The sequence below is a fragment of the Xyrauchen texanus genome, chromosome 11 (assembly GCF_025860055.1).
Source record: "Xyrauchen texanus isolate HMW12.3.18 chromosome 11, RBS_HiC_50CHRs, whole genome shotgun sequence".
Classification (NCBI taxonomy): domain Eukaryota; kingdom Metazoa; phylum Chordata; class Actinopteri; order Cypriniformes; family Catostomidae; genus Xyrauchen; species Xyrauchen texanus.
The window spans coordinates 31,170,556-31,195,574 of NC_068286.1; the positions used below are offsets into that span (position 1 = coordinate 31,170,556).

General features: G+C 42.1%; 1 protein-coding gene across 2 annotated transcripts in view; it reads left to right on the forward strand.

The window, feature by feature from the left end:
* The window catches only part of LOC127651249 (amyloid-beta A4 protein-like), a 67,838-nt gene that overhangs the window by 8,141 nt on the left and 34,678 nt on the right, over positions 1–25,019 (forward strand). For both annotated transcript variants that reach the window (XM_052136994.1, XM_052136993.1), the window contains exons 2-4: positions 14,921–15,088; positions 17,267–17,396; positions 17,488–17,600. In XM_052136994.1, the coding sequence (XP_051992954.1) occupies positions 14,921–15,088; positions 17,267–17,396; positions 17,488–17,600 (411 nt within the window). The remainder of the gene's footprint in view (positions 1–14,920; positions 15,089–17,266; positions 17,397–17,487; positions 17,601–25,019) is intronic.

The following is a 25,019-nucleotide window of genomic DNA, read 5'->3' on the forward strand; positions in this document are numbered from 1 at the left end:
TTGAACATAACCCCTACTCTTAAAGGCCAAAGTATTCTTCGGTTTTGACGCAAATGCTTAGTGGCTGCATACAGACTGAAACTCTTTCAAAAGAATACTCCATTTTAAAGTGCGCGACGGCTGCTATGACATACTGGACTATTTCTCTTCAAGATTTTAGACCTTTAAACATGTCTTTATATACCTTTAGACTCAAGTTGCAGGTGTCTCCTGACCTCCTCACATATGCACGCTTAATATGCACATCCAATTATGTTGTTTCCACCTTCTGTCTCCTGATGCTTGGCACCGATTAAATATTCTTCTTGCAAGTCTTTGTGAAAGCAATGGCTCAACTGTGAGTGTTGCCACCTTGTGGACCAACTAATAAGTGCAAATAATTCCTTGTGATGCACATACTACGTGTTCAGAGTACGCGCATCCTGTACGGTTAGCGTCTGCTTCTAACAGTGTGTAAAGCCCAAAGTATACGTTGATTTTGATGTGAAAGTCTGTGTACCATTGAACACGAGCCTGTCAAAGTATACTCCATTTGGCAATGTGCACATCAAAGGTGTTTGTCACATGCGCACTACGACTGCTATGAGATGCCGGACTATTTTTCTTCTGGAGTTTAGATCCATAAATATGTCTTTATATTTACCAGACTCTAATTATACAGATGCAGATATCCCCTGACCTCCTCACACACACTTATTTAATGTGTACTAACACATATTCAGTGCTTGAGCACTCTGCTTTTGACAAGATTTCTGTCACATGTCCTGAGCGTTCACGTCTAGTTAGTGCATAAGTCGTCCTGCAGCATTACATTAAGCAAAACTAACTACACAGACACAGCTATTGAAATCAGCACATCCTGTGATAAGCTAGAATATCAACGCATTCATCTTTATTTACAAAACATCTCAGTGCGGATCTTATCCTTGAAGCTGTAATGAGTGGACGCTGGAAAACTGGCAGGAATGAGAGCAGAGACAGGAATATTGCAGCATGCCACGCCCCAGTGCTCGCTCCGCTCTCGCAGGGGACTCTAATCATAGAATCGGTGTTGAGCTCTGAGGGAGATCTCATGAGACATTCAAGGTCTGTTTATGAGACATTTATATTGTTATACCTGTATGGTATACCTAGATTGTATGTTGATCCTCCAATGAACTGTGTTTGATTATTGAGCTCTTCTGATTGGCTGTCTAGTGTGAATGCTGCACATAGGCTGTTCGTTCTGCATCCTGTTTATTCACAGAGAGGATGTCCACTAATTTTACCGAAAGGGTTTGGACACAGACGCAGTCAGTGCTGTGTGTGTGAGGTTGATTTGTCTAGCTGTAGTTTGTAAGTAATCTGCAGCTTGAAAGATGACCTGCATTTCCAGTATAGGCAGTACATTTTAAGTCAACACTATCAGCTACATTTCTCACTCTCTCAGACACGCACACAAAGTAATACTGCAGCATTATGTTGTCTGAATGATGTAGAACTGCTTTATTACACTGTAAAAACAGCATTTTGAAGCATTGTTTAGACTACAGAGTAAAGAAACATTTATCATCTTGCCGCTGTTGTTGCCAGAAATTTAAATATTATAGGGTGGTACATTTTCACCATTTACTAAGAGTTAATTCATATTTTTTACTTATTAAATACAAATAAAAAAAAAAACATTTTTGCATATTTTTTCTGTTAAAATGACAGAATATTTTTACAGTGTAACTAAATGGGCCATGGTGGTGGACTAATCATTTAACAACTGACTAGTGGATTAGAGGTTGACTAGTTTATTTAAAATAAATAAAAAATAGTTTTATTTTTTTAGTGGTGATGTTTTAATTAGCGTGCTGTGCTTTAGTCCTTATACATTTAGCATTGTAAAACCCTATAGGAAAAGTTCAATTTCATTCTCTGTAAAGCCTCACCACTACAGACATCTTTTGCCTTTGCTTTGTGGGCTGTGCAATATAGACAGAAAAAATAAATATATATTTTTTTTTAGATAATGCAATTGCGATTTTAATTATGATTTTGTTGTTGCCCCCTTCTGCATAACGCTCATTCGGCCCCGTTTCGCGGCTGACTCTTCAGGAAAAGGCTGTTAGGCTGCACGCATGTAAACATAGCTTGCATGAATTCTGGCTTGTGAGTATAATTGTTTAACCGATATACAGTGCGTTCAGAAATTGAGACCCCTTAATTTTTTTTCCACATTTTGTCATGTTGCAGCCTTATGCTAAAATGCTTTTATTTATTTATTTTCACATCAATCTACACTCCATACCCCATAATGCAAAGCAAAAAAAAATGTTTTCTATAACTTTACAAATGTATTTAAAAGGGGAAAAAAGGAAATATCACATTGAAATAAGTAGGGGTGGGGCAATATACCAGTAGGCATGATAAACCGGTAAAAATTAGCAAAACGGTACACGTTTTGGATTATTGTCTCTATCGTGGTAACGCAAAATTGCCACACAAGAATTGTGTACAGACATAACACGTAGGCCAACACATTACACACTGTCGGATAAGTGGAGGAAGGCGGAGGACCTGCTCATTCCTCAAATTCATTTGAATGAGAAGATGATAGGAAATTATAAAGGTGCATCCTCCGTGGTGTGGAATTGGTTTTGCTTTAGAGAACACAATACCGAGCAGCAAACAGCGATATACAAGGTTTGTACATTGTGTTTGTCGATATATCATGTGTGCATATATATCAGTGGTCAGGGCTTCATGTGAGACTGGTAGAAATAATGAAACCGTTTTTCACTGACAGCTGCACGTTTCTTTAGATGAAAAGCTTGTCTAGAACGTGAGGAAAAATTACACTAAATCCACTTCTGCGGCATGAAATTTCACTTGAGCCACCGTCAAAGCAAATTCAATGACATTTCATCCCACGCTCCAAAAATGCCTCCCATCCAAACACGCAGCAGTGTTTTTGGCTGAAACACGCAAGTGCGCGCGAGTATTGAAGTCATCCCAGTCCCTTAATTTGTGCTCATGTGACACACACCCGTTACTCATTGATATCAAGTGGGGATTTTAAAATGCACATCAAAACCCTTTCTAAAATTCTGTTCGAAAGATGTTTGATATCAGGAAACAAACCAGCCATATTTTCCTTCAGATATTTTATGTTCTTTATAGAGATTACTAAAAACACAAAGAGCTAATTAAGTATTTTATTTATGGATTTTATTTATTTATGTTATTTTACTTTTTGTTTTGCTTAGAGAATATATTAAGTTTCTTGAGGAAAGTTATAACAATAATCATAATAATAAGGACAAGAAAAGAAAACAATTTGTGCACATCATTAGACTGAAATGTGGCATTTATTTGTTTACTTTGACTATGTCAAGTTCAAAATAAAGAGAAAGTTATATAAGATGAAGTTTTAATTTTCTATATTATTTGATTCACTACATAGATTACTCAAAATTACACATTGTGGCATGGCTTGATAAATAATGCAAATTTATTGATTTTTCAGAAAAATTTGACTAAATCAAAATCGTATAGCATTATCGTTATATAAAATGCCTCCTATTGTGATCTAGGATTTTGGTCATATCGCCCGACCCTAGACATAAGGATTCAGACCCTAAACTCAGTACTTAGTTGAAGCACCTTTGGCAGCGATTACAGCCTCAAGTCTTTTTGTGTATGATGCAACAAGCTTTGCAAACCTGGATTTGGAGATTTTCTGCCATTCTTCTCTGCAGATCCTCTCAAGCTCTGTCAGGTTGGGACCATCAGTGGACAGCCATTTTCAGGTCTGGCTGGGCCACTCAAGGACATTCACAGTGTTGTCCCTATTTCCAATTGCAAAGTTATCAAAAATCTGGGTTTTGCTTTGTTGGTATGGGGTATGGAGTGTAGACTGATGAATGCACGTTTTTGGAAGTGAATGCATTTAGAGGGTGGAATGTGAAGATGAATGCACATGGAGGGTGGAACATTAAGATGAATGCTCGGGGGTGGGGGGGTTGTCATGGCAACAATCTCTGTGGAAGCAGACATCTTTATTGCACTTTGGGGACAAATTTGTTAACCCTCAATCTGACAAACCCTCTCTTTTGGGACATCCGCTGATGCCCTCAGTTGGAAAAAAGGATTCATATTCATACATAAAATTATGTTTGTTTTTTTTCTCTTTTAGGGAAATTTCGGTACTACTTTTACAAAATGATTATTTATTAACATTAGTAAATGCTGTGAACAATGCATTTATTAATCTTTGTTTACAAAATATAAAATACCATTGTTCATTGTTAGTTCAGTTAGTTTATAATACATTAACTAATGTTAACATATACACCATTTGATTTAAAAAATGCATTGGTATATGTGAAATTAACATTATGCATCATTAATAAGTGTTGTAAAAGTATTGTTCAATATTAGTTAATACTTACTAATGTAGTCAAGTAAATTTTATTTGTATAGCACCTTTCACCACACACATTGTTTCAAAGCAGCTTTACAGAAGGTAAAACTGTAATGTCTATAATGTCGATGTGTCATCATTGTGTTATTAGATAAAATATGATTGTGAATCGTGTTTAAAATAAGTAATTAAATAATAATTGTATTTATAACCCCAGTGAGCAACCCGAAGGTGACCTTGGCAAGGAACACAAAACTCCATAAGATGTTGGTTAATGGAAGAAAAATAACCTTGGAAGAAACCAGGGCCAGTTCCCCTCTGGCTAACGTCATGAATATAATGCCAATATTTCTTATGTATAGTGAAAGCCATTGTTTAAAATTATTAAACTAAGTAAGTGTTAAGGGACAGTGTTTAAACTTTTTGTATGAACTGTAAGATTAATGTCTTCGAAGTCCATCCTGGATTAACTGCAGAAGTTCTCATAGATGCTATTGTTCTTGTTAATTGGCTGATGAATGCTTTTGTTGGCAATTGAAAGTCTATGTATTCCATTTCAAAAGTGTAGTCCATCAATAGACCGAGGTGATGCAGACAGAGATCAGATAGGTGCATCGCAGTTCAACCTGGCCGGTAGTTAACAAATGTTAATGAATATAATCTTATTGTAAAGTGTTTAGTAAATTATATATTTTTCTAGTTTCTCTCTACTCTGATATAATGGTTTAAGAATCGGTCTAAATAATTAGTTAGCAAATAGATTGAACCAATATTATTTTTTAAAATCTGTATCCAGTAATCAAAGTCATGGAAATGTATTGGTTAAACAGGGTGGGAACACTGCTATTGTGGAGAATTAAAAAAAAAAACTAAAAAGAAAGAAAGAAAAGTATGATTGCCTAAATCCGCCACTGTGTGTGTGTGTTTGGGGAAATGAGTGCCCTGTAAACACAGTAACACACCCACCCAGAAGATCCGGTCTCAACCAAGAGCAGATATTATCACGCACACATAATCAGTGCACACATGGGATATCAGATGTGTGTGTGTTCTTATAGTCCTGTAGATTTCCCTTTATATGAACATTTATAACACAGTGTCCTAACCAGACACAGCACAATAAAGCTATCATCTCAATACCACTGTGTTCTGTTCCATTGTGGGCTAAATTTCATAAAAGTTTTTGAATGCAAGAATGTGTATTTTGTAAACACCCCCTAAGAAATGTGTGACCAGGTGAACCTGACACTAGCCTAAGTACACCGGACTCCCTTCCTTAAGACTGATTAGTCAACTCATGCACTGATTAGTGAATTGTTTGAAAATGTGTATAGCAAATATAATAAATAAATACTAATATTACATTTTGTTCATTTCTATATTATGTTTCTGGCATGAAATTGTGTAGACGGCACATTGGTTCGTGAATTTACAACCCGGTTTCTATCAGTGTGTGTGTGTGTGTGTGTGTGTGTGTGTGTGTGTGTGTGTGTTTTTGAGCTGTCACTCCTCCACACAGTTTTCCTAATGCTGATCCCTTGTCAGTCAATGACATGCCCATCGTTTCCTCCCCTCAGGTGCATATCTAAGCAGCGACTGTGTGTCTGCCTCTGGGGGTTTCCCTCTCGCTTGTCTGTCTGATTGTGTATACAAACACACGGGCCTGCGCCTCTACGATAACAACATTTCCCAATAAAAAAACAACCCTACCTGCTGAGAGTGGATTAAACATACTGTATTTGCATGTAAATATGATGTCACAGTTCAACTCATGGACTGAAATTCATTGGCAGGAACATATCCTACTTGGTAATGTCACAATGTCGAATTGGCTGATTAAATACGATAATATTTACCCTCACGATTCCATTGCAATTACTAACATATTAAAGCTGTTTTGATTAGACATTTGATAATTGATTTCTTTTAAGCACATTAAATATAAGAAAGAAAAAAAAAATACTTTTACAAGTGAACCATAAGGAACATTAAAATATTAAAAAAGGCACGTCATGACACCTTTAATCTAAACATTGTGGTAAAATCTAAGTGAACTGTTTTTTTTTTTTTTTTTGGTTTGTTTGTTTGTTTCAAGTCAAAAATATAGTTAATGTAACTAAATTAACCTGAATACATCATTAGTTTACTCCAACAAATGTCAAAAATACTGTAACACTAATGACTCCAATAAGAAATTGTGATTAAATGTTGCCAAGAAATTTCTGTCTACCAAACATGCATGCAACATGTTGTCTTATTCTCACACAATTCAGAGGGTTATTGGGTTACTTTGAGGTTTAAACATTCTGCTTTAACAAGTTAAAGTTTATTCTGTCAAGTAAATGATCAAACAACACTTCAGTCTTTTCAAGGAAGCTGACAAACATCTAAAACAAGTCTGACGTGTATATTAACTCAAATAAATTACTTATTTTTACCAAAGGTCTTCAATGTCGTAGTGTAATTTTTTGCTGCTCTCCTTTAAAGGTGAAGTGTATAATATCTGCTCTTTCAGCATCACCAACTGTGGAATTATTGTCTGATTTCAAACTGGGTTCTTAAGCACTGCCTTTGTCTGCCATTGGTCAAAAAACAGGTAGTCCTGCCCCAAACTCACACTATTGGTTGAGTCAGAAGTTGACATGAGCAATGTTCTGAAAGTGTCGTGGAGTCACATTGTTTACACACTTCAGGATGTCAAACTATCTATGGATTACATTAATCAGACAGACCAGAAAGTGTTTTAACATCTTTATAGCTTTTAAATATTTTTTTTGGTCCAGTGTTGTTAGCAGTGGCAGGTGTGTTAGCTGGATCTTGTAGCTGGATCTGACACTGTTGTTCCGTACGGAAACCTTCTATCTACTCGATTAATATCTCAGTTTACTAGAGGAGGTCAGAGGTCAGATCGTAGATTTCTCTCTCTGATCTGTTGGATTCCTCTCAGCTGTAGAAAACAGATAACAGACGGTCAGCCAGCATTACGGGACGAATACGATTAGATGGCAGCTGCTGCGAGGGCAAGCAGCAGTTACATGCTCTGTCACTTTCATTCTTGCTCAATCCTCTGATGCCCCAATCTCTTTGTGGATAAAACAAGTGACCATTTGCTAAGCCCCACCCAACTTAGTTACTGTTTTTAAGACTATTAAGAATTTTTATTTATTTATTAACCATTTTTATTCCCTATTTTCCAACTACTTAATAGGTCCTCGTGGTGGCATGGTTACTCAGCTCAATCTGGGTGGCAGAAGACAAGGTTCAGTTGCCTCCCACTTCTAGGACCATCAGTCTTATCATGTGGCTCGTTGTGCATGACACCGTGGAGACTCCACATTACCACATGCCCCATTGAGAGTGAGAACCACTAATCATGACCACAAGGAGGTTACCATGTGACTCTAACCTCCCTAGCAACTCGTCCAATTTGTTTGCTTAGGCGACCTGGCTGTAGTCACTCAGCACACCCTGGATTCGATCTCGCAACTCTAGGCGTGGTAGTCAGCATCAATATTTGCTTGGCTGCCCAGGCCCCAGCCTATTAAGATTTTTAGCATTGTGACATTATTTTTATAAAATTTAAAGACATTTTCTCTTAAATTCTCATTATAGAAATGCAAAAAAAAAAAAAAAAATCCTCATTGATCAGTCGGTAAAGTTTTTAAGGCAGGGCTTGGTGAAGGGTCAATTGATGCTCAAAGTCAAAATGAAACATCATTTAGAACCAATTTTACTTCCCTAGCCTGTTCCATGTGAAACAGGATATTGAACAATGAAAGATGTAGGATGTGCTTGACTTTTATCTAAGGGAAATTGACTGGAGTGTAAAAAATGGGCGTTCCATTTGAAAATGTAGGCAGACTTGAATTTGAGCTTGCTGAAACATACTATTGGTCAACATTATTTCAGACCTAGGTGACATGAAACAAAAAGGAAAGTTTTTATGCAGATTAATTGATTGCTGGAATAATGTGCAGTGATGAATTGTGCACAGTAAGACCAGGAACAAATATTAAAAAAGTAATTTTTGAATAATTGATTAAATATGTTAGAATGCAGAGGTCTTTAAAATGTCCTTGAAATGTTTTAGGACCCTATTATTTCCAGAATCGCTGAATCCAGTCACTGAAATAGAATCATCGCTAAAATGTGAAATGTCATGGAATTTTACATATTTAGGATAAAAATTAAAATCATGAAAAGCGCTAGTGCAATTAAAATGACAAATTTATTAAACCACAAAAGCTGCATTTTAATTAACTATTTTGTCAGCATGTGCTTCAAAGTGAATGTGTGATAGCCATGAGCATCACACACACGCTTTGTGTTTAGTAAATGTGGCAGGGTGAAGGGCGGGGCCCCTAATCAGGCTAATCAAGCCTCAGAGAGATTTATGGGCAGCTGTCTGATACCTGTGTGTTTGGGATTTGCAGCTTTGCCGAGTTATAAAGTGGATGTCTTATTAACCTTGATGGAAAGCAAAGCATCTTATCAATCTTTTGTGTGTTATGGGTTTGCAGTATGAACGAAATTCAAGATATGAGTAAATGAGTGCTAAATAATGGGATGTCGTAATTATTTTTTCCTGACATTTAACAAAAAATATAAATGTAATTATTAAATTAACATGTATTAGTAATTATAATTAATATATTAATTATATTAATAATTTGTTAGAATTATTTCTATTAAAGGAACTAGGATCTATCTACTTGTCCCTCATTTCTTTAAAAATCATGGTTACAATAAATCACTAACAATGAAGTGAATGGGGCCAGTCAATAAACATTAAAATACACTTTGTTTCAAGAGTATAGCCACAAGATGTAAACCTTGTTACGTAGGCATAACCTGTTAATATGATTTTAGTGTGATAAAATTGCTAATATGGTTCAACGGCATTGCGTCATTGTGCAACGAAATTGGATACATCTTTAAACAGAAAATGTTAGTAAGTGATTTTTATCACACTAAAATCATGTTAACTCGCATAATGTTTACGTTTTGTGGCTATACTGTTGAAACAGTGAGTATTTTAATGTTTTTGGACTGGCCTCACTCACATAATTTTTTAGCGATTTTCTGTAATCAATTTTTTTTTTTACTGTAACCATAAAATATTTTTTGTGGTAATCAATATTATGCCACACATGCGTTTTTCTTTTTTTTTTTGACTGATCTTAACATGAATTCCTTTAAAATATTAAACTAAATATTTATTAAATTATTGTATTAAATAGCGTTGTGAAAATGCCTATTTAAAAAAAGAAAATTTACTTTACAAATGAAAGTTTTTTTTTTTTTTTTTACTGTTTCATTTATTATGTAACAATTGATATGTTAGCACATACACAAAACTGTAAAACTACTAAAATGTATAGAATTTCTACAGGTTGACACATCTCACTGTACATACATTTGTAATGCCCAGTAGAGCTGTTTAATTCCAGAAATTAAGATCCCAGACTAATTTTCTTAATTTAAAATAAATAAATACAGTAAACAGTGCAATATAAGGCACACTTCACACTATTTATGATTTATAGTATGAATGGCAAAGGTTTGTGCTTTAGAGTGAACTCCAATGACTTTGGATTCCCAGCGCCTCGCAATCAAAGAATCAATTCTTTTTGAAGTCAACTCCCAGCCCAAGTGTGTCTGTGAAAGGGTGAGCGTGTTTATTTGAGTATTTATCAGAAGTTTCCAGTATCTCACTGTATTCATACTGTAGCAGTACACTATGCTAACAAGATGTTGTCTTCTTGCCAACACATTCAGTCTACTAACAAGATTATTGAACACAAAACGCTTGCACACCCTCCTCTTTGTCCTTGCTTCCCCTACCAATGTCTTTGTTCTTTTTTTCATAGCACAATGCTGTCTTTGAGCAGCGTTTCTCTTAGCCTTTACTAAAACCTTTTCACATAGTAATTGAGGTGCACACTCGAGCTGAAAACGACCCGCAGATAAATGTAGAAGAATTCCTCCCTTATGAACTGCTGTTTGATTGTGAAATGGTTAAAAATAGTATGGCATGGTAAGCAAGTCGCTATTACTGATGGAGGAGTTGTAGTCTCAGTGCTGGCACCTGTAGGTGATATGTGGATGAGCACTCAGTCATTGTGATTACACATTTGTTTTCTCAGGTTCATGGAGTAACCACAGCAGAATTTATTTAGTAAAATTCTGAGCGCAGATAAGAGTTCAACACAATAAAAACAAATGAGAGTTCAAAATCAGACACATTTGAAGTGTTTTTAACTTCTTGACATTGTAGTTCACTAATGGTCGCTTGATCTGTCTCCCAGTTGAAATACTTAAACTGTATAATAAAAGTATATACTTTGCTGGTGATAGGAAAGTTCAGAGTTTCCTTCAAATGTATGTGCCATTAAATCATATGTAGTATTATTAATGTAACTAGCTAAACATGTCAGCATGTCAATTAGTGGATGACTGATATGGGTTGTTCAATGGCTGATGCTGATATCGATATCTAAAGAGCAGTGAAACAAACTTTTTTTTATGCAGAATTTACTACAATTTGTGTAAACTTGAAAATATAAAACCTTGAAAACAGAAAGTGTTGACTAATTATTGACAAATCTGTTGGTAGATTTTGAAACTGACACAAGGGAAAGTTAACAGTTTTGTTGATTGGCAAAGTAAACACTGTTATCAGCTGATGCCAATAATCGTAAAATGGCCAAATATCGGCCGATATGTGAAACGTGTATGCCTCGCAAGATGGCACCTGTGTTTGGCCTGGCTGCTGCCTGCTTACCTCATTTTTTCCTACCTGTCCTGTGTATTGCTCTGTTTTTTCTTCTGCTTGTTAACGATGGACTTGCTGCTCGGGAGTATGATTGCCAGATTCTTCTATACATACATACTATGGTGGATCATGGTGTTCTGTCTCCGTGGGCAGATATTCCACAATATTTGCTGCCCCCATTTGTGCCAGCGCCTGGTGATTCCAGGAGTGTATTCCACCACCGAATTCCTGCCGTCACTTGAAGAAGCGAGGGAGAAGGTCTGTGTAAAGCTGAGCCGGCTCTGGAAGTGAAGAGTCGCCAGAAAATGGCTTTGTAGAATAACATCCCCTTGCCCATGGTTGGAAATGTCAGATCCTTCTGTCTTCCCTGACACTCTTGCAGAGATTGATTTCCCTCTGGTGAGCGGATTTTACTTGTGCGGCAGAATGAGTCCTCATCAACTGCACACTTTTCCCCACGGTCATTTAGGCAGGACATACTAATCCTTTTTATGGTATTTTAATTTACCATCCACACTGCCAAAAACTGCTCCATTATAAATAATTTTTTCGGGTTTTTTTTTTTTTTCGTTTATTATCAAGCTATCTAGATTTGTGATTCTTGGTAACTATAACATTGATATTGATTATTCTTCTGATAAATCTGCTTCTAGCTTTATAGTCTTTTAATCTTACTCAACCTGTAACTGGCCCTACACACATCAGAGGGCATACTCTGTACCTTGTTTTTACTTTTGGTTTAAATATCTATTCTGTTCTTTCCGATGATCTTTTTATTTCTGATCATAATTGTGTTATATTTGACCTGTCTCTTAATTTGGTAATTTTACCTTGTTGTCGTGAAATTCATTTTCGGATCCTAAACCATCTCTCTGCTGCAAAGTTTTCTCCTTCCTTTTATAATCATCCTTTTATTATGTCAAATAGTGTTGTTGATTCTCAAGTACAATCTTTAAATGAGCACTACCTTTCAGACCTGGATAAAGTTGCTCCTAAAAAGACTATATTGGCTCCTCTGATTAATTCCTCCCCTGGATGAATGAGAGTACTCGTTCTTTTAAATGAACCTGTTGCAAAATTGAGTGTTTGTTGAAATCCACCCATCTACATGTTCACTATCGGTGTTTAAAATAACTTCTAATGGATTTGAATAATATGGTTAAGGATGCCAGAGTTACATACTTCTCTAAACTTGTATCAAATAGTAGATATAATCCCCAAATACTGTTTGGCACCATTAGTAACATTGTCTCCTGCATTACCTGCTGCTCTAATTTCTTCAGTTGATGAGTGCAAAAACTTTCTCTCTTACTTTGTTGGTAAGATGACATACAAGCAAACATCATTCAGTCTATTTCCCTCAAAATATCATGCCGTTCCCTGCCAATAATCCTGGAAACGTTTTCTCCAATCTCACTACAAGAGCTTACCAAACTGGTTAGCACTATGAAAACAAGTCCCTTTGACATTGTTCCTACTGCATTTTGGAGCACAACTCTATAATAGATTTGATGGCAGATAATTATCTACTGCTATACAGAGAAAACAGAAGTTCTTATTTCTGCCCCTGATGGCATTGTCCCAAAAGTGATGGAAAGTCTTGGCTTTTAATTAGAGCCTGACCGATATGGGATTTTTCAGACCGATACAGATTGTAAAGGGTGAAAATTCACTGATTGCCGATATGGTGGCCAATATAGCACATTTTTGAGCTGGAAAGAAAACAGAACTTTTATATGTGGATTGTGCACCGATAGGACTGCAAAGATACTTAGAAGGCTGCTTTCTTAAACATATTTGACATTATTATTATAATACATTGTCAACAAATTCTAGAAATGAACACTGAGAAAATTAAGAATAAATAAAAATGCAATAAATCTCTAAATCAGTAGTACTGTTTAGTATCAGTCAAATGCAGTCTATTTTAATACTGCCAGTCAATTAGGGGCAGGTTGTAAAACAAGAAGTATTTACACCTGCCGAGTCAAGAGATAAACAGCGACAGCGATGTTACACCGCTATAAAATTTTTAAATATTACATTTTGTTGATGCAACAACTGGAATTGTTTGGTTGAAGGGAGTACCAAAAATACGAATCCTGAACAAAATAGTTTGGTAAATACATGTTTATACATGAGCTTCCACTCAGCTGACAAGCAATAAAAGTAGCTACGTAGTTATCTATAAGCTCGTTGTCACAGAGAACAAAAGATGGACTTTATTTACTTTCCAGCATTACGTCTCACCAACTAGATAACAACGTAGCATGAAATCAACACTAAACAGACACAATCCACCACCGCACCGTTGTCTCCTGAGCTGCAAAAAGATGCTCTGACAAACTATAGCTGGCTAACATTGCAAACAGATGTGATAGACATGAGTGACATGATTGTCAGGGAGAGGGTTAATGTTATATTAGTTATATTGAAAAGGGAACTTGATGGGGTCATTATTTATTAACTTTCCAACATGTATTTCACAAACTAGTTAGCAACTTCAAATATCAATAAAGCAAAAATATTCACTGACCTTCCGCAAGGGGGTTGACCATATTATCAGATATCGCAATATTTTAAAGGCGATTAATAAAAAAAAACAATTTAAATATCGCTTAGCCCAAAAGGGAAGTTAACATTTTCATGAACAACTGTAAAATGAAGTAATTTTATGGAGACCTGCACAAACACATGTACTCAATTCCATATTACAATATGTTACCTTTTAATTGTTGCATATTTGTTTTAATTTTGTGTTTTTGAGTAGTCTATGGGCATAATAAACCTTTTATTTTATTGAAAAACTTAAATACTTGAAAATAGTAAATTTTTGTGTTATGGCTCTTTCGACAAAATGTATCAAGCAAAAATTAAAAAATGGTCTCCTCAGGGATAAAAGGTACCTGACCCCTGGTTTAGAGCCTTGCATGGTCAGGCACCTGCTTATATTAAAGAGCTACCACAGCCATATATTACCAGTAGGAATCTGAAGTCCTGTGATCAGGGTTGGTTGGTTGTTCCTTGCTCAAGACAAATGGAGACTGTGCCATTGAGGTTGTAGCTCCTAAACTTTGGAAATCTCTCCCATTGGACTTAAAATCTGTGGACACTTTTAAAAAGCAGTTTGATACACACTTGTTTAGACTTGATTTTGTTTAAATTTGTTTTTGGTTTGTGTTTTGTCTGCTTCGTGTTTTTATCTGGTTGTCTGAATTTATGTGTTACTCTGTTTATTATTTGCTTTTTAGTCTTTTATTGTGAAGCACTTTGTGACATCTGTTCACAAGGGAAAGTTAACACTTCTGTTAATCGGCCAAACCAACACTGTTATCGACCGACGCAATAAATAATGGCCAAATATCATCTGATTAATCAGCATGACCAACATATCTGTCTATCACAAGGGAGAAAAATGTAATTGGTGGGATTGATATTTGTGATTTGTGATATGGCCATTTTGTGATTATCGCATCGGCCAATTAAACAGTGGCTAATGTCAATCCTTCCTATCTTAAATCTACTTGTCATATAGAGACATTTTCACCATCCATTAAATTCCCAACAGAGAAAAGTCAAGTCCCGCCCTACATTTATGTTTTCGTTATGCTGGTTCAATCTGAAATACATCACATTACAGAAGTATTTTACAGGTTGCAGATGAAGTTTCATGTTGAATTCATGCTGTAAATGTCATGCTGCATCAGATGTTGATTTGCATTTGCTGACATGGTGGTTTTATCATGGTTTTGCAGGTGCCGTCAGACACAGGTACAGGACTGCTGGCTGAGCCGCAGGTGGCCATGTTCTGCGGAAAACTCAATATGCACATCAACATTCAGACCGGAAAATGGGAAACTGATCCATTCGGGACCAAGACCTGCATCGGAACTAAAGAGGGAATTCTACAGTACTGCCAAGAGGTACAGAGAGACATTGCCTGACTTATTTATTTTAAAAAATAACTGGGAAAAAAAAGATATATATTTTATATATTTTTTATTTTTATTTTTTATTTTTTTTCAGTTATTCAAAAATACATAAAAAATGCAATTCACACAAAACAATTACTTGAAAATACCTCTAGTATAATGAACAAGCTTTTAATTTTTAAATTCAAAAAGTTATTTTGATATTTTTATGGGACATAAAGTAAAAAAATATATAATAATACAATTCTCATTAAAAGCTGAAAATCAAAAAAAAATAAGCCTTAAAACTATTTTTAATAAAATAAAATATTATTAATAGGCATTTGTATATACTTGCGAAGAGATTTGTATATACTTGCGAAGAGTGTACTTTGAAAGGCAATGCGGTCGAACAGGTGGGATCCGATCCAGAACACAGAAAAACGGAGTACACTCGTGCATTCAGAAAACAGTAGTGTTTCTCAGTTCTAAGAACTCTGAGAATGAACTTGTGTTCTTATGAAGACCAGTCTTTCTACCTTTGAATATTTAACTCGGAAGGACAGAAAGACGTAGACAGCATCTATTGCGAGCTTTAAGATGTGCTGCGATCCTGTTGCGCAATTAACCGTCACAGCTCATTTGAATCCAGTGAGAGAACTTCTGGCATTATCATACCAGTGAAAGCATTAATATCATCACACCAGTGAGGTTTTGATAAACCTGTTCCAAACGCTAAGCAGGAGTCTTTGACCGCTTCGACATCATAGGCCATCTCCTAGCATGTTGCCAATCATAGTAAAAACAGGGTGAACCATCCTGCGTTACAGAAGAAATTACACACTTTGTTACAATAAGCATCTCTCCTGAGCACGTACATGTCCACTAATGTAGCCCAGTAACAGAGTATCCCTGACATAAACCATCATGAAAGATTGCAGTGTGCCGAAGCGAGGCGTTAATCACCACGGAACAGGCGAGACCGCTGGATATGGAGAAAAGGAGGGACGCAGGCTCAAGCCGGTGAAAATAGCCCCCTCTAATCATAAACTCTTAAACGCGCCACACATCATGGCCGTACTGGGCAGGCGAAGCCACTTTATATGAAGAGAATATAAAAAGCCGTGACCAAACATCCTCAAGTTCTCTGTGCTCTATATCCCATCCTTGTGTGGTCCCTCGGCAGCCGCGGAAGGAGTATGGCAGGAGGACAGGGGACCGGCTTCGGCTTTTAGAACTAAAGCGAGCGGAGAGTTTTTATGAGCCCTCCAAAAACCCAATCAAACTCTGCGAGTGTTGTGTCAGCTCTGCCCAGACAATCACAGTGCTTGTGTTGAACGGGTGAAGACACCTGATGTAGAGGAGAAACACAAGGCACAAAATCCTCCTCAAATCTCCATGCTCTATTCCCCATCCTCACACGCCTCCCTCATGCGGTTCCTCGAGAACTGCAGGAGGCGTATAGTGGGAGGACAGAGGGATGGCTTTGGCTTTCAGAATGATAAACGAGCAGAGAGCAAACGTCTTTTCAGATTCATGCATTCACAGTGAACACAATCAGCCTCAGTGAGTGCCGCTGTACGTAAAACAGTGCGCATGCCCTCCAGACAGAGGGTTTTCATGTGTGTGACAAGGAGGGTGAATGTAGTAATCCGCAATCGCCGGAGAACAACAGTGAGAACTCTGATCCACCTGCTGTGAGGTGCAGATCTTTAGGCGATTCTAGCAGAGAGAAATTTAATTTTCATGCGTAGTACGAGAAAGAGATTACTGGCACCCTGAAGGAGAAAATTAGAGAGATAGCACTGTTCACCACTGTTATATACACCTACTGATGCACACAAGGGAGGCGAAGCACAAAGAGCTCTGCCAATTCAAATTGGCGAGATTTCTGAGATTGGCTATGCTTGCGGAGATATGCTTGTTGATATTATTATTAATTTAATGATGTTATTATTAATTTCATTTCACTTTTGAAAACAAAAATGTATTCATATTTTGTTGTCGTTTTTTTGGTGAATCATTATCATTCTCTGTGTCTCCTCGGACATGCGGGCTGAACCTCAAACTTTGAAAACTACTGAAATGAAGGATAATATAAAGTTTTGATAAACGGCAACTATATGGTCATGGAACAGATCATATAAAAGGAACCAGTCTTTAAAATAAATTTCTTCCTGTGTTGTTTAGGTGTATCCAGAGCTGCAGATCACCAATGTTGTGGAGGCCAATCAGCCAGTCAGTATCTGGGACTGGTGCAAGAAAGGGCGCAAGCAGTGCCGCAGTCACATGCACATTGTGGTGCCCTACCGCTGCCTAGGTACACATGCATGTGTGTTTAATTATACAGCATTCTCTTGCATTAATCACGTATCTGACTGTTGAACATGTGCTTTGTGTTTGTCTGTCAGTCGGGGAGTTTGTGAGCGACGCTCTTCTGGTGCCTGATAAGTGTAAGTTCCTGCATCAAGAGCGAATGGACATGTGCGAGAGTCACCTGCACTGGCACACCGTTGCCAAAGAGGTCAGTAAACTGCTGTTCATAAAGCCACCATGTGTTAAGCACAGTAAACTGCTGCTTTAAATGACGTGCGCACGCTGTCTCCTTGTATGGGTCGCAAGGGATGGACTGATTACAAAATCTGCATATGAGTCAAGGCTTGCATCTCTGTGTGTAATTTTTCTAGCACAACAGATATTAATGTTTTAATATGTTGTTGCAGGCACAAATCTAATAAAAGGTGCTAAATGTAATAATAGTTGCACTTTACATAAAAGTTATTTTTGTTAAGGGTTTATAAATGTTATGAATGGAGGCAGCGAAGGCAGACGAGGAGAGTGGATCTAAATGCAACTTACTTTATTAACGAATAAACACAAAAGAAACAACCACAATGGGAAAACAGGAAACTAAACACGATGAAATAAAACTGAGAACTCGGGCAGGGAACACATACCAGGCATGACAACATTCAACGATTGACAAAGGGGAGTGAAAACAACCGGGTTAAAATACATGGACATGGGAAAACGGGAGCCAATGAACAAACAGAACTCAAACAAGATGACAAGGTGATAAACAGAAACCAATGGGAAACTAACGAGTGCAGGTGAAAACAATGTACAGCGAACACGAGGGCTAACAAGATGACTATGGAGCTACAAGTGTGACAAAAGTGAAAACTAAGGAACTACAGTGACAAAAAATGACAAACAAAGGGCAACAGTGAGACTAGACAAGGTATACATAACAGAGCCCCCCCCTCAAGGATCGGATTCCAGATGATCCTAAGTAATAAAAAGAAACAAATAAAAGAAGGCACCAGGAGCAAACGGGCAGACCAGGGGGGCACGAGAGCAAGAAGGCAGTCCAAGGGGGCACAGAGGGCAGGCAGGAAGTCCAAGGGGGCACAAAGGGCAGACCAAGGGGGGTACAGAGGGGACTGGATCAGGGGGCCTGGGAGGTGGCCACAGGACAGGGACTGGTTCAGGAGGCCTGGGAGCTGGCCACAGGGCAAGGACAGGCTCAGGCGGCCTGGGAGCTGGCCACAGGGCAAGGATAGGTTCAGGAGGCCTGGGAGCTAGCCACAGGGCAAGGACAGGTTTGGGGGGCCTGGGAGGCAGTCGAAGGACCGAGGCCGGTCCTGGGGGCCAGGAAGTTGACCACGGGATGTGGATTGGCTTGGGGGACCTGGGAGGTGGCCGCAGGATAGGGACCGGTCCGGGGGGCGGAGCCGTAGAAGGCGTAGCCGGGGGAGGCCTTGGAGCCGTGGGGGGCGGAGAAGCCATAGGAGGCGGAGCTGAGGGAAGCTCAGGAGGCGGAGCTGCGGGAGGCCCAGGAGGCGGAGCTGAAGGCGGTTCTGGAGGTTCAGAAGGCGGAGCTGAGGGAGGCTCTGGAGGCTCAGGGGGTGGAGCCATGGGAGGTTCAGGAGGCAGAGCAGAGGGGGGCTCGGGAGGCGGAGACCTGGAAGGCTCTGGCGGCGGAGCCGATGGAGGTTCAGGAGACGGAACTGAGGAAGGCTCAGGAGGGGGGAGCCGAGGAAGTCTCAGGAGGCGGAGCCGAGGAAGGGGGTGCCGTAGGAGGCTTTAGGGGCGGAGACCTGGAAGGCTCTTGAGGCGGAGCCGAGGGAGGCTCAGGAGACGGAACTGAGGAAGGCTCAGGAGGGGGGAGCTGAGGAAGTCTCAGGAGGCGGAGCCAAGGAATGGGGTGCCGTAGGAGGCTTTAGGGGCGGAGACCTGGAAGGCTCTGGAGGCGGAGCCGAGGGAGGCTCGGGAGGCTCTGGAGGCGGAGCCATAGGAGGCTCGGGGAGAAGAGCCGTAGGAGGCTCGGGAGGCGGAGCCCAGGGAGGCTCAGGAGACGGAACTGAGGAAGGCTCAGGAGGGGGAGCCGAGGAAGTCTCAGGAGGCGGAGCCAAGGAAGGGGGCGCCGTAGGAGGCTTTAGGGGCGGAGACCTGGAAGACTATGGAGGCGGAGCCGAGGGAGGCTCGGGAGGCTCTGGAGGTAGAGCCCAGGAAGGCTCGAGAGACTTGAGGGGCGGAGCCCTGGGAGGCTCGAGAGACTTGAGGGGCGGAGCCCTGGGAGGCTTGAGAGACTTGAGGGGCGGAGTCCTGGAAGGCTCGAGAGGCGGAGTCCTGGAAGGCTCGAGAGGCGGAGCCCTGGGAGGCTCGAGAAGCGGAGCCCTGGAAGGCTCGAGAGGCTTGAGGGGCGGAGCCCTGGGAGGCTCGAGAGACTTGAGGGGTGGAGCCCTGGAAGGCTCGAGGGGCGGAGCCCTGGGAGGCTCGAGAGGCGGAGCCCTGGGAGGCTCGAGGGGCGGAGCCCTGGAAGGCTCGAGAGGCTTGAGAGGTGGAGCTCTGGAAGGCTCAGGAGGTGGAGCTCTGGAAAGCTCAGGAAGCTCGGGAGGCAGAGTTCTAGGAAGCTCGGAAGGCGGAGCTCTGGAAAGCTCGGAAGGCGGAGCTCTGGAAAGCTCGGAGGACTTGAGAGGCAGAGCCCTAGGAGGCTCGAGAGGCGCTGGCTCTAGGACGGGCACGATCACTGGCGCTGGCTCTTGGACGGTCATGACTACTGGCTCTGGGACGGTTGAGGCTAGTGGCGCTGGCTCAGGGACGGTCGAGGCTACAGGCGCTGGCTCAGGGACGGTCGAGGCTACAGGCGCTGGCTCACTGACGGCTGAGGCGACAGGCGCTGGCTCACTGACATCGGGGGCTAATGGCTCTGGTTGGTTGACCGGGGCTGACGAGGGCTCAGGCTCGTTGACCATGGCTGACGAGGGCTCAGGCTCGCTGACCGTGGCTGACGAGCGCTCAGGCTCCCTCACCGTGGCTGACGTGGGCGCAGGCTCACTTACAGTGACAGGCGTGGGCTCTGGCTCGCAGACCGGGACAGGCGTGGGCACTGGCTCGCAGACCGGGGCAGGCGTGGGCCGGAAGGCGGAAGCCTGTCTTCTCTTCCTCCTCTTTCGGCCGGACGAGGCTGAGCACGCCGGCTTGAGGATCGCGGATGCGGGGCACACCGGCTCTGAAGCGGACGAGGTTGGCAGCGTGTAGGTCAGGACGTGCGTGGAGAGACGAATCGTGGCGGACAGGGGGAGTATCTTCGTGGGAGGAGCAGTAGCGTCATCCTCCAGAACGTCCACAGTGAGCGGCGATCCGCTGACTCGCAGGGTCTCCTCCACGAAATCGAGGAGTGTCCAGCAACGATTCGCCGGCGGCAACCGGTCCCTCAGAGACTCGTGCAAGTTACCCCGGAAGAATGCCACCAGGGCGTGGTCGGGGAAGTCAGAGATGTGTGCCAGCTCCAGAAAATCTTGGACGTGGTCCTCCAAAGGGCGGTCCCCCTGCTCGAGGCCAAGGAGCCGGTAATTCGCCGAAAAGGCTGCTAGATCCATGTGTGGTCAATTGTTCTGTTATGAATGGAGACAGCGAAGGCAGACGAGGAGAGTGGATCTAAATGCAACTTACTTTATTAACGAATAAACACAAAAGAAACAACCACAATGGGAAAACAGGAAACTAAACACGATGAAATAAAACTGAGAACTCGGGCAGGGAACACATACCAGGCATGACAACATTCAACGATTGACAAAGGGGAGTGAAAACAACCGGGTTAAAATACATGGACATGGGAAAACGGGAGCCAATGAACAAACAGAACTCAAACAAGATGACAAGGTGATAAACAGAAACCAATGGGAAACTAACGAGGGCAGGTGAAAACAATGAACAGCGAACACGAGGGCTAACAAGAAGACTATGGAGCTACAAGGGTGACAAAAGTGAAAACTAAGGAACTACAAAAGTGACAAAAAATGACAAACAAAGGGCAACAGTGAGACTAGACAAGGTATACATAACAATAAATGGGTTTATTGATGATTAATAATTTATTTCCAAATGCATTGGAAGTCATTATGCAGTTATAACGTGGAATAATGAGGCCAATTTGTATTCAGTATTTGCCAAATAGTGAGACATTTTAACTCCGATGTTCTAAATGTTCAATAAATAATTATTCATACTGTTTGTTCCCCAGTCATTGTCGATCGTTTAATGTGGATCTTTGAAAGTAGATGTTTGGATGTGTTTGTTCATATGTTATGTTACCTTTGCCCTCCGTGGATGTTTCTACCCCTTGGATGTCTTTCGTGTTTTTGTTTTATTTTCCCATTGTGGTCGTTTTATTTGTTCCAGTGTTGTTTGTCTAGTTATTTTGTCAATAAACTGCATTTAGATCCTCACCCCTCTTCTGCCTTCACCTGCCGTCGTAACAGAACGACCGATCAAGATGGATCTAGCGGTTCAACAGGCGAATTATAAACTTCTCTGCCTCAAACAAGAGGACCGTCCAGTGGAGGATCACATCCACGACTTCCTGGAGCTGGCGAAGGTAGTGGACTTCCCGGAATACTCCCTGGTGGTGTTCTTCAGGGCAAATCTGAACAGTTCGCTCAAGGAGCGGTTGCCACCGGCGACTTGCCGCTGGACACTCCTCGAATTTGTGGAGGAGACTCTACTGGTCTGTGGCTCGCCGTTCACTGGGTGTAGTTGAAGAGGGCCCTACCTCTCCTTCCACAGTGGTCACCCCCCAGCCTTCCATGGCTCGTCCCTTCATGCCTGCCACGGCCAGCGAGCCAACGCCCACACCAGCCAGCGAGCCAACGCCCACGCCTGCCTCGGCCAAAGAGCCAGCGTTGCCAGCTTCGTCCGCCCTGAGGAGGAGGAGAAGAGGAAAGGCTTCTGCTCCCCAGTCTCCACCTGCCGCGGTCAGCGAGCCAGAGCCCATGCCTGCCACGGTCAGCGAGCCAGCGTTGTCGGCCTTGTCCGCCTGGAGGACGAGGAGAAGAGGAAAGGCTTCTGCTCTCCAGCCTCCGCCTTCCACGGCTCCGTCCACAGAACCTCCCATGGCTCTGCCTCCAATGTTCAGCGAACCAGAGCTCAAGCATTCAGTGCCTGTAGCCTCGACCGCCAGTGAGCCAGTGCCTGTAGCCTCGACCGCCAGTGAGCCAGTGCCTGTAGCCTCGAACGTCAGAGAGCCAGCGCCTATAGCCTCGACCGTCCCAGAGCCAGCGCATCACATCTCGAGTCTCCCAGGGCTCCGCCTCTCGAGCCTTCCAGGGCTCCGCCTCTCGAGCTTCCCAGGGCTCCGCCTCTCGAGCCTTCCAGGGCTCCGCCCCTCGAGCCTTCCACGGCTTCAATCCCAGAGCCTTCCTGGGCTCCGCCTCCAGAGCCTTCTATGGCGCCACCTCCCTCGGCTCCGCCTCCAGAGCCTTCTACGGCACCGCATCCTGAGCCTCCCTCGGCGCCGCCTCTCGAGCCTTCCACGGCTCCACCTCCATAGCCGCCCACGGCTCCGTCTCCTGAGCCTCCCTTGGCTCCGACTCCAGAGCCTTCCATGGCTCCGCCTACCACGACTCCATCTCCAGAGCCTTCTACGGCTCCGCCACCTGAGCCTTCCACGACTCCGCCTACCACGGCCCTGTCTCCTGAGCCTTCCACGGCTCCACCTCCTGAGCCTACCACGGCTCCGTCTCCAGAGCCTTCTACAGTTCTGCCTTCTGAGCCTTCCATGACTCCACCTTCCACGGCTCGGCCCCCAGAACTCTCCATGACTCCGCCTACCACGGCTCTGCCTCCTGAGCCTTCCATGGCTCTGCCACCTGAGTCTTCCACGGCTCCACCCTCCATGGCTCCGCCACCTGAAACTTCCATGGCTCCGCCTCCGAGTTCTCCGTGGCTGTGGCCCTGAGGCCGACTCCCAGACCTCCCGAACCTGTCCTGTGGCCAACTCCCAGACCTCCAGACCCTACCCTGCGACCGGCTCCCAGGTCTCCTGAACCTGTCCTTGCCCTGTGGCCAGCTCCCAGGCCTCCTGAACATGTCCCTGTCCTGTGGCCACCTCCCAGGCCACCTGACCCAGTCCCCGTCTTGTGGCCCTCTTGGACTGCCTGCTTGCCCTCTGTGCCCCCTTGGACTGCGTGTCTGCCCCTTGTGCCCCCGTGGACTGCCTGCTTGCCCTTTGTGCCCCCTTGGACTGTCTGTTTGCCCCTTGTGCCCCCTTGGACTGTCTGTTTGCCCTTGTGCCCTCCTTGGTCTGCCTGCCCCCCTCCTCACTCCTTGGATGATTTCAGTTTTTTTTATTTTATTTTATTTATTTTTTGGGGTATTTTTCTCTTCTTTTTTTTAGGAGCATCTAGAATCCGCTCCTTGGGGGGGGGGGTTATGTCACGATCCCTTGTTGTCTGCCCCGTGTTTCACTAGTCAATTGTCACAAACTACAATTCCCATAATTCACTGCCCATGCACTTCATTGTTCTCACCTGCATGTCATTTAGTCATTATTGTGTTTGTGTATTTAAACCATAAACATCATATAGATAGACGCCCTATCGACCGCTACTGCCTACTGGCGCGGACGAGCCGTGGCGCCACCATCTTAGACCAGTCACCCGCTCCACTCAGTGTAATCTGTATGGCAGGTGCAATGAACTGTCAGCGCATTTAATTAATCATACCTCACTGAATACCGAACTGAATTTCACGCGGAGTTTTTTTGCTGCAAAGGTCATTCATGTAGCTATGATACAGGACACATGGTTCGGCGAATTTTAATATTCACAAAATACAACCAATAGTACGGTAATGTTAAAACTTACTTGTGAAAAGTAATCTCCCGGGCCCTATTTGCGATGGTCCGCGATTAAACAGGAAAATGCTCCACAGTGCTCTGGCATCTTAACTGCTGCAGAGCAACGAAACTAGGAGTACGACCGGTTTAAGATGGCGGCCTTATTTCTCATTGCGAAGTGGCCAATAGGGCATCTAGTCTCTATATAATATCTATGATTTAAACCCTGTTTGTTCCCCAGTCATTGTCGATCGTTGAATGTGGATGTTTGAAAGTAGATGTTTGGATGTGTTTGTTCATATGTTTTGTTACCTTTGCCCTCCGTGGATGTTTCTACCCCTTGGATGTCTTTCGTGTTTTTGTTTTATTTTCCCATTGTGGACGTTTTATTTGTTCCAGTGTTGTTTGTCTAGTTATTTTGTCAATAAACTGCATTTAGATACTCACCCCTCGTCTGCCTTCACCTGCCGTCATAACATACTTATTTTAGTCATCAAAACCATGAATACCAGGCTATTAAAGTGAGATAAAAAGGGCGGTGTGTGTCATATTGCCACAGGTGTCAAAAGAACAGTGCTGCTTCAAGTGTGATCTCAACTACTTTAAGAAGTCTGCGGCAGGTTTAGGATTTTTTTTCTTCCTGTAAAGTGCCAGTTTGCTATATGTTAGGTAAGCTAGTTTAAGCTGATTTAATGTACAAGGTAATAATTTATTCAAAAATAATGAGTAGGAGCTATAAACATTTTAAAACTCTTAACTGATAAATGGTTCATTGGTGTGAAATGTAAGAAATATTACAATTGACCCTTTGCTAAGCTC